This window comes from Euprymna scolopes, chromosome 2 (assembly GCF_053919585.1).
Source record: "Euprymna scolopes isolate OS-2025 chromosome 2, ASM5391958v1, whole genome shotgun sequence".
Lineage (NCBI taxonomy): Eukaryota > Metazoa > Mollusca > Cephalopoda > Sepiida > Sepiolidae > Euprymna > Euprymna scolopes.
The window spans coordinates 203698066-203709304 of record NC_136483.1 but is presented as its reverse complement, the minus strand read 5'-3'; the positions used below and the strand labels follow the sequence as shown (position 1 = coordinate 203709304).

The 11239-nt window shown below is 33.8% G+C and overlaps 1 protein-coding gene across 1 annotated transcript in view; it reads right to left on the bottom strand.

Moving 5' to 3' along the window:
- Nucleotides 1-201: 201 nt before the first annotated feature.
- The window catches only part of LOC145302323 (trafficking protein particle complex subunit 5-like), a 41107-nt gene continuing 30069 nt past the window's right edge, over nucleotides 202-11239 (bottom strand). Inside the window, exons 6-7 of the mRNA XM_080144647.1 lie at nucleotides 8062-8126; nucleotides 202-1079 (exon numbers count right to left, since the gene is read on the bottom strand). Coding sequence (XP_080000773.1) covers nucleotides 981-1079; nucleotides 8062-8126 — 164 coding nt within the window. The 3' untranslated portion in view covers nucleotides 202-980. The remainder of the gene's footprint in view (nucleotides 1080-8061; nucleotides 8127-11239) is intronic.

The window sequence follows — 11239 nt, the reverse complement described above, 5'->3', positions numbered from 1 at the left end:
ACTTTCAAATTATATGGGTTGGTAGAAAATAAATTTTTTTTTGTGTTTAGTAAAGTCTTGTATTTTTTGTTTGTTGTTAACTACACTGCATGAATGCCGTTACAAAAAAAAAAAAACTGTAAAAATGTTCATTATTAAAATGCATTCAAATTAAGATTATTGCATTAACCCCTTTTTAAAAATTGAACATAAAAAACGAAATCATAATCAAGTGCTTTTATTCATGTTGGTGTAATTGCAAAGAATGACTTTTTTTGGTAATTTCAAGGAATGAAGCCATCATTTGGATCATTACGGCCACAAGCATCTGTCATATGGGGTCACTTCATGAAGAAAGCTCGAGGGGATCTAATATTGAAATATAGCAACAACAACCTAAATGAGACGACCACAGCAACATCAATTATAATTTTGTATTAAAAAAATTGTAATTTAAATGTTCTCAAGATTTTTAAATAATGTAATATTTTGTTGTTTTTTTTGTTCCCAGTCTTATAAACTGATTTTTTATTTGGTCGGCGACTAAGCTTGTGGATCGTGCATTTCAAAGATGTTTCTCCTTTTAAACATTAACTTCATAAATAAAAGTAAAAACAAATTTTTAAAAATGTAAAATGACAGTGGTACAACAATTTTTTTGGGGATTATAAATAAAAAAAAAAAAAATAGAAGCCAAAAGAGAAATTATTATAATGTGAAAAGAACATGTCGAGCTGGTGAATCAAGTTTGAGTCTCCACATAGATTCACAATCCATTTTTTTTTTATGATTGGAAAAGAATTATTACTTATGAACGTGAAGTTTTTTTTTTCTTATAGTAAAAAAAAAAAAAAAAAAAAAAATATAATTTCATATTATTTAGATCAATATTATCAGATTCCAAATTACTGATCGGTTAATATTTTTTTTATTCAATCAGTCTCCATTTATTCCTTGTCATCCCGTATTCAAAGGCAGATTTCTTTTTGGTCTGCAGCAATTTATTTACCCTCAACCACTTTGTCTCGAGCAATGACTGACTCATCAAATTTTATCATGAATGTCGTTCCCTTGTGCCAATGAACGGTCACTTTGGCAGGCTGAAAGAAACCGAAAAATATATAAATATACTAGTGATCAATCTTGTAGCAAGCATGATAATTTAGAACAGAATGGACGAAAGGCATAACACTTTTTGCATTAAACAAAAAACAAATGCGATTTTAATATCAATTGTTACATCTGTTTACAAGAATGTGTAGCAAAAACAAATGGAACTTTTTTCTTTCACGAATCAATGCCTCCATCCTGTGTTATTTGGCTACATATTGACCAATCAGGGGTGCGGTGCATTGATCCTTTCTATCCCCTAAGGAAATCGGCCAGCATCTGGTTTGAAGAATAACAACTCTTCTGACTAAGAGAGACACCAAACAGAACGGACCCCTTTTTCTTCGTTCTCTTCACCTCAGTGTTATTTCAGCTGGTATTGACAATTCCACTGGGTAGCCGGAGTCCAGCTTTCGATCAGGAACATATCACCTGGTACACATTCTCCTTAATAAACCTTTTCTGTGTTACATTTTATGAAGTTGTTGCGTTCGTCATTCCAGAAGATTGTATGGAATTATTTATTTTCTTAGGTTGTTCCCTAAAAGTATCAAAACACTAAAATGGTGACCCCTCCCCTCGTGATATACAAGCAATTCTGAATGGCGAGCCTTTTTCTTCATTTTTTGTAAAACCGGATACATCAAAGAAAACAAGCTAAAATTCAGCTCTGAAGGGCAACACCGGGAAACACTTTTATAAAGAAAAGTGTAACATGATTCGGACAGGCTTCCCACCAAATTGAAAAGGGCATTTTCATAAAAAAAAAAAAAAAAATACACGCACACACGTATATTAACTCTTTTACCACTTCCTTTCCTTTTAAAAGTATATTTTTCTATTTTATTTTATTGTGGAATCTTTTCTTTTTCGTCTCTTAAGTATTTTCTCTCCTATTTTTGTCTTGTGTTAAATATTTCCCCTTTTTCCCCACGTGGTCCTTCGGTAATGTCCTGTCTGTATTTTAGGTAATTGATTTTTCTTCTGGTCTGTTTTGTCACTTCTCTTAATAAAAAATGGCTATGACTTTACCTGCCTTCACAGGCGACATTCGAGTTGGGTTTGCTCAACTCGTATCATATTTTTGCACGAATAACGTCATGGAGCAACGACAACTCCATATACTCTTCAGTGCATTCCCTGCGTCGTTAATGCCAGTTGACAAAGATTTAATAACTGATACCCCTCCGCATGCAATCTACGATGGTATTAAGCGGGAGGTTCTGCTCCAGACGTCTGTGTCGGCAGAAAAACGTTTTCAGACGTGGGAGACTCTTCAGCTGAACTTATATATAGAGTACCTCAATCGTTGCTAGGCCAAATGCTGAGCCCGATAGAGTTAACAACAACTGATTCAGCTCTCTATGTCAACAGACTGTGAGCTTATTTTAGTAAGCTCCCACCGATGCACACTAGGGAACAGACCATTAGATCTTCGGTCCCAAAGGACATTTTGTCTTGGACTCATGTTTTTCTTAGAAAGGATGCTGTGAAAGCCCCCCTAACTTCACCTTAAATTGACCCTTATGACGTGCTTTCACGAACTGATAAACTTTTTACCTTAGATATCAGTGGTAAAAGAGAAACTGTTTCTATTGATAGAGTAAAAAAAGCCTTTCTTGACACAAAAACACACGAGCCACACATTCCCCCTACTTTCACACAGCATCAAAATATGCATACATATGAAGTTAATGCTCTAAATGAGGACAACCATGCCACCACTACAATTTCTGTTAAGAAAATATTTTTTCCTTGTTTTCCCTTCTATATATATATATATATATATATATATATATATATTACACACACTAGCAGGGAGACATGAAACTGCCTGGGATTGAATTAAATTTTTCACACTTCCAATACTCTTATTGTCATCAAAATATATGAAATTGCGCGTGTTTTAATCAAATCGATTTATTGCCTACTTTAGTCAGGGACCCACTGCAGTGCACTGGGAGGAAGCTTCACATGCTTCCCCACAGTGATTTTGTTCACAATACATTGTAGTCTGCATTGCACTGTAGAGAACCTACGGTTGATTTTCTGGAATTATTTTTATATATAATGGCTTGAAGTAAAGTTTAAAATACAAAAGTACCATGGTTCAATTGTGCTCTGTCTTATCAAAGAACCTACTGCTGATGTTATATGCCTGGCCTTTCTGCTTGTACGGTGATTAATCTTCTAAAATATACTTGTGATGTTAAGCTTTATCCGAGAGTTAAATTTGATCAACATCAAACTGTTACTTCTTTAATCATTTGGGGGCGGGCATTATTGCTTTTTGATACTTATCAGAAGCATTGCAATACAAAACCTATCTAAGAACACTGCCAGACACATAAAATACATTTGCGTGAAATTAAAAAAAAAAAAATCATCACTCAGCGGTCTTGATCTATCGGGAACGCACACAGAGACAAAGTGCATTTATAACTATGTGATTCCAACAGCTACATATCTAGAAAATGGAGATGTTAAACTTAACATAGAAAGTAGCAACCCCAGTGAAAGTCAATATCCCTAATGATGCTGGTTTAAACAGAGCTGAGATGAAGTATATACGACATGAAAAGAAACAAAAATCTTAAGATCTCCATCCTCCATCATTCAAGTAATTATAGGAGCAACTAATCTGCTTGCCAGTCGATTTGCCTCAAACTCCACACTGAACTCGGTACACCACTCACTCCCTGATTTTCCTCTGCGAACAGACGCCACACTTGACGACTTGAAAATCACCCCTTCTCAGGTACATGCTATTATAAAAAACCTAGACACCTCTAAAGCATGTGGACCAGATCTCATCCCGGCTGTGCTATTAAAAAAATGCTCTGCCGAGGTTGCTCCAGTTCTGTCCAAACTTTACAATAAATGCCTTAACGAATCTTGTTTTCCCGACTGCTGGAAAACCGCCTCTGTGGTACCAGTCTTCAAGAATTCTGGTGAAAGAACTGACCCACTAAATTATCGCCCCATTAGCCTCCTCCCGCTTTTCGCCAAAATATTTGAGTCCTTAGTTAATAAAGCCCTAGTCCAGCACCTAACAGCTGCTAAACTCTTGACTGACAAACAATATGGATTCAGGCAAGCCCGTTCAACAGCAGATATCTTAACTGTAGTTTCTGAACGTATATACCGTTCATTGGATAAAACAGGGGAGGGTAGAGCGGTGGCCCTTGATATATCTAAGGCTTTTGACAGGGTATGGCACGATGGTCTTCTAAGGAAAATTAGATCATATGGAATCACTGGAAGAATTCATAACGTAATTAAATCCTTCTTAAGTAATAGAAAAATCAAAGTTGTCCTCGACGGACGTACATCCAAACAATATGACATAAATGCGGGAGTGCCTCAGGGGTCTATCCTTGGACCTCTATTGTTCCTGATATTCATAAACGACCTCCCTGATAATATTGTTTCGGAGATGGGTATATTTGCCGATGACATCACTCTCTATAACAGATATGAGGGGAAAACAAATGAACACATATCCAAGAAAATGGCAGAAACACTAGAGGATGACCTCCAATCCGTAGTGGAATGGGGACAAAAATGGTTGGTCTCATTCAATGCTGCTAAGACTAAGCTTGTTTCCTTCAATAACTACAAGAAACCTTCTCTACCACCAATAGCAATGGCCAAGAACACATTGCCTGAAAGTACTTCTTTTAAACTCCTCGGCCTAACGTTTACAGGGAATATGAACTGGAATAGATACATTGAGAGCATTGCCAAGGCTGCTGCAAGGAAGGTTGGCTCCCTCTACCGTGCTAGAAAACTACTTACGCCTGCCAGTATCCTATACCTCTATAAGGCAACCATTCGCCCATGTATGGAGTACTGTTGTCACATCTGGGCTGGTGCATCTGCTGCTTGTCTCTCGCTCCTGGACAGGGTTCAAAAAAGAGTCGCAAACCTGATAGGTCCTGAACTGTCATCTGGGCTTCAACCTCTGTCCCATCGACGAGATGTTGCATCCCTCTGCCTGTTCTACAAATACTTTAATGGTGAATGCTCTGACAAACTGCAAACACTTGTACCTCCCCGACGTAACTACCCCCGACAAACCCGACAAGCTACTAAGTCTCATCCCTTTACAGTGGAGATCCCTAGGTGCAAGAAAGCCTTTTACTCCAATAGTTTCTTCCCCAGAACTGCGGGTCTTTGGAACTCCCTTCCGGGATTCTGCTTTCCCAACTGCAATGATATGCAGAAGTTCAAGTGTAATGTTAACAAACATCTTTCTACTCTTCTCCCTTCATAATGACCCCGCTAATTAATTCCCTAATAGTAGCCCCCTGCTTCAAAGTGGCACTGTGCCTTGTTTGGGGTGAAAATTGAATAAAAAAAAAAAAAAAAAAAAAAAAAAAAAACTAGATTCATGAACATGAATTAAAAAAAAAACTACCTGGCGAATATACTTGGTGAACCAAGTGCAAGAGAGATATAAACACTTGTATTTAAAAAGAAAAAAACGTTTAGAATCTTAAAACATTTCTTGGTTAGAGTTTCTGAAATAGTGGGTGAATATTTGGCATCTAATAGGATGCCCCATCACCAACAAAAACAAAAAGATTTTAAAAAAATACACACACACATATATATTTACAAAATCAAGCCAACAAAAATTAAAAAATGATAGCATCATATTGCATATTTTCAGATTCGTTACAATTGTTTCATGACCATTCGGACAATTTCAAACATTATTCAAACGAATGGTCATGAAGCAATTGTAATGAATATAAAAACACACAATATGACACTATCATTTTATCATTTTTTATTGTCTTGATTTTGTGAAAATGTTATATGAATGCTCGATTATAAAAACTGATAATCATGAAACTTAATAATGGAGTCAATTTATTAGGACTTAAATGTCTATTGGTATATGAACATTACTGAATTTTAACATATTAAAATTTTTGGTAAAAAATACTAATAAGGTGTGTGTGTATATATATATATATATATATATATATATATATATATATATATAATAAAAATACCTCACCCTTTTTTTTAACCAAGTAAGATCTGTGACTTACTTGTAGTTTCATTAAATACTTTTATATGCAAAATCCGATCCTGCATTTTGCTAATTCCTGCCCTTTGATGAGAAGGAGAGTATTTCTTCGAAACTCCGCGGATTAAGGACTATCCACTTATCTTGTGTTTCCTTTTTTAAAATTAAATATGTTTTTAACTCTTTTTCAAGATGTCTTTTAACATGTTTTATTAATCATTTGTTGTTATATATATATATATATATATAATGTGACACAATATATTTATACTTCTATACACAAATTCTTCTTATCCACCATAATTTTCCTTTACATTTTTTTTTTGCACACACACACACGCACAGTTTTACATAAGTTCATTCAGATTTTTCCTATTTAGGCACATTTACCATTCTTTGTCTTTTTGTAAATATGTTCGTACAAAAATTGTATCACTCACTGAAATTTTTCCTAATAAATCTCATCTTTTTCTTTATTAAAAAAAAATAAAGAAAAAGCGATGCAAATATATAAAAACTGAATAAACCAATTTGATGAGTTAATAAATACATTTTAGACATTGAATATATCCATGCGCACGCACGCACACACACATCTATATTACATGCACCCTTCCCTCCCATCTCAGGTCAGATGTATTTTGCAGGAATTTTCTTTGGAGAGCTCCCTACACCCACAACTTTTGTGTAGGTGGAGGTCTCTGAGGATGCTGCCATCATAGTAACAGCTGCCCTTAGTGAAGTAATGGATGCTGGAAGGAGTACATTTCAAGTTCGGGCCAGACAAGAAAGCCATCTGTGGCATCAAAAGAATTCTTTGATATCTTTCACGAACTAAGTGACTTCTTTCTTTTCACACACACACACACATTTACACCATATAGGACATACACATATATAAGTTTAATTATAAAGAAATATATACTTTTATATATTTAAATCAAGTTATTCAAAATAGCCAGAATTAATTAAGCTCAATAAAAATGATTTACACTTTCAGAGCATATACATCAAAAGTAAACATACCAAACCAAAGATGCATTTACGTTACATTTGCGTTATTTTATTATTAGTCTTTTATAATTTGTCTTACATGTTTATTCACAAAAACACAGACACATATTTTTTTTATTCAATTATTATGTAAACCTTAGTTGATCAAGAGAGAAAATTTTTAGAATTTTATTAAAAAAAAACGAATTTTACTCATTCAGCTGAAAAAACTAAAGAATTTTTATTTTTCATATAGAATTGAGAAATATATCTGAAAAATGAAAAATAATAAATGAAAATAAATTATTTTCATTTTTTATATATATTTCTCAATTCTACATGAAAAATAAAGAAATACTTTAGCTTTTCCAATTGGATACTAAAGTACAGTTCAATATTCATAAATGAAAAATGAATATTGAACTGTACTTTAGCCAGTATTTTCAGATGGTCTAATCTGGTAGCGTCAGCAAGCACTGATGAATCCTTCTCCTCTCAAGATAAAAAATATTTGTATTTTTGTAGAATTTCGCATACCTAGTATACCAAAGTTTTTGTCTGTGCTTGAGGGGAAGGGCAGAAACAGTTGTATGCAAATAAATAAAAACTGTTTTGATGAACTTATGGAAATTTACTCTCTTCATTAACTGAGGCTTACAAAACATTTCAAATAAAAAAAAAAAGATAAGAGTTCTAGTATAGCACTATTGAACTATAATGTGAACGTTTGTTGCTTATAAAAATTTTAAAATATAAATATTTTTATTTATTTATGTACGAGACGTGTTAAAAAAAAAAGCAAAGTTTCTAGTAGTTATTTTCAAAAGTGAACTGGCACCAGATCAATTCTCTCCTCTAAGATATGTGTCAATTTGATTCTGTGCCAGCCGAAATATTTTAAAGTCTAGAATTTCAAGAGCACATGTCTGGATACTTACAAAATTGGCACCATTAAGAATGGCCTCCAGAATTCCAGCCGTAAAAGCAGCACAGTTCAGACTGCCTATTAAATAAAACAAGAATGATCTCATATATATATATATATATATATATATATACATATTACATAATATTTTTATAAATAAATATTATTTTTACTGACACTGTTTTTTATGCTTATGTGATCATCAGTGTAAGAAGTGATTACTTTGCAGTTCAGTATTCAACCCCTAGGCCACCAAGAATTATCATGGGAAAAGAAAAAGAATTGTTCTATTTATAATATCCAGGCAAGCAGACAAATATAGAAAGCTTGTCAAGTAAAAAAAGTTAGGTATGCACATATGTTTATATACTTGTATGTAAACGATTCACTTCTTAACTAATTAACTAATCATTATCAATTTTGGAACACAGCTGTCAGGTGAAAAGGGCCATATAGTGTGCTGTATTAAATTATATGCAAAGAAAAGTTAAGTTAAAAGATAAATATTCCTCAAAGTTTTTAGGGGGTGGAGCATAATATGAACACAATTTCTTATTTGAAAATTCAAATATTTCAGATTTGCATTGAATTTGATCCATAGTCACAAAATATTTTAGATATTTTCTACAATCAAAATCATATTTTAATTAAAAGTGGAATAAAGATTCTAGATGTAAGGTTTAATATCACATCCTGGTTTTATTTTTATAAGTGTTGTAAAACTTTTGTTTAAGGAATTAATTTTACCCATCCTGGAATGGATATTCTTCTAGTATACAGGGCGTCTCAAAAAATGTACTCACACTTCAACTGTTGCTAACATGCTGCCTTTTTGTATTGCAGGTGTAATTAATTGCAGCATGGCAGGAAGAAACGAAATCTGTTCTGAAATGTTATTGGAAGACCGAAAACACTATTGAAATGCAAAAAAGATTTAGAAGGGAATTTGCAAAATCGCCACCAATGCGCTGGACCATTGCTCGTATCATAGACAAATTTAAAGCAAATAGAACCATCCAGAACATCAAGAAATGTTCTGGATGACCATAATTATCCACAAGCCCTGGAAAAGAAGTTCAGAAAACACTCCTTTGGTCACCACACAACTTACTTTGACAAACTGCTTGGGAAACTCAAATCTTAAACTATAACAGTCACTTCATCATTGTCTGCAGTTGAAATGCTATATTCTAACACTAATCCATTTTCTCTCTCAGAGAGCTCAATTCTGTGAATGATACCTGGAAAAATGTGCAAAAGATGCAGAGTTTCCACACAAAATTGTGTAGAATGATGAAGCAACCTTTAAATTGAATGGCACTATTAAACACCATAATTGCACATACTTATGGTTGTATAAATACTCATAACAGTTAAGCAGCATGTAAATTTACCAGGAGTAACAGTGTGGGGTGAAATGTCTGCATAGGACCATTTTTTTGTGTGGAGGGAGGGAGGATTGTCACTGGTGAGAGTTACCTCAATTGTTTGTTGGTCCAAAATTTCGATGTTTGATGCTGATGGCAAGATTTATTTTCAGCAAGAAGGAGCACCTCCCCATTACCATTATGATGTATGATCTTATCTTGACACAGCTTTTCCAGACACATGATTGGACGAAAGAGTACCATTGAATGACACTGCACACTCCCCAGACCTGACGCTGATAGACTTCTTTTTGTAGGGATATTTCAAAGACAAAGTTCATCACATAAAACCAAGAACACTTGATGCATTAAAATTGAAAGACAATGTTACAATATTTCTAATTACTCATTTCGTGAGGTTTGCAAATCGTGCATTATCAGCATTGTCTGGACAATAATGGTCATTAATTTGAACATTTGCAAATATGATTCTTCAATTGCATTTGTCTTCTGCACTCAAAGCTATTCCATTTAACTATATTCATAAACTAGCGGGGGTACCTGGCGTTTCCCGAGTGTTTGTTTCCGGGACGGGGGGGGGGGGGGAGTTTTAAAAAATGTTATGGTAGGTAAGTAGGAAGGATCAAACCCGGAGTCATGAGTAAAAGTAGGAAAATAAAGTGTGAAAAAAAAACAACAAAAAAAACATCTGCAACGTTAACAGTTCGGCCACCAAGAAAAAAAAAAAAAAAAAAAAAAACGACTACGGTAGGTTGGCGCGAACGTGAAAATATAATGTGAATTGTCCAGCACGCTAACCACTACGCCACAGAGCACTGCAGCTTAGTTCAGTGATTTTAAATAACTTCACATGAAAGAACTACGAAGCCAAACCGGTGTTCTCTTCTCAACTGTTCCTTGTGAACGATCCCCAAACGGTGTTAAGTGGTGGCAGGGGGAGGAGGAATTTATTAGAGAGAAAATATTTTACCACTTCCATTGATCTTAACCGATTTTGGCCGTGACTTCTCAGCAGAAAAAGTATAGAAATCTAAGATTATCGAGGAATTTGAGAAATAATAAGCCTATAACACACCTCAGATATTGTTCTGCCGTTTGTGCATATTATATTTGCATGAAATATCTTGATTTTTAATCCTATTAATGTCAAAATCAGACGGGAAAAAATGAGTTCATTTTATTTATATAGAGATAAAGGCTTTATTGTCCTTCGAAGTGTGAGTACATTTTTTGAGACACTGTATACGTGTGTAAGCTCTATTCAATGCTAAGTATTGAGCCTGTATCTTGTAATTGAAACTCGATTTTTGATTCTTTGAGAATCATTTTTATATCTATAAATTTATGTTGATATAATCTTGCTCTCTCTCTCTCCCTCTCTCTCTCTCTATATATATAGACATACATATAGCAGTGCCAAAAGAAAATTTGCACTTGTCATTTTTTCAAAAACTGTAAATTTAAGCTAAATTGAATGTAACTATTTAAACAATCTATACCTCATTTGATTTACCTTTTATTCCTCTATAATTTTACCTGTTCATATTTGACTTTTAATTGAAGTATCCTAGTTAACTTCAATAACATCTACAAAAGCATAACTACCCTCCTCTTCTGATTTATAACAAATTTTAGTTAATAACACTAAAATAATATTCTTAAACCAATTTAAGAAAATTAAAAATACTTGAAGTTATCTTCATCAAAACTCAACAACCTACAATTAATAATATTGTCTATGAAACCAATAATGTTTTACAATGTTTCTTATACAATTTTATCCTACATCCATACAATTTTTTG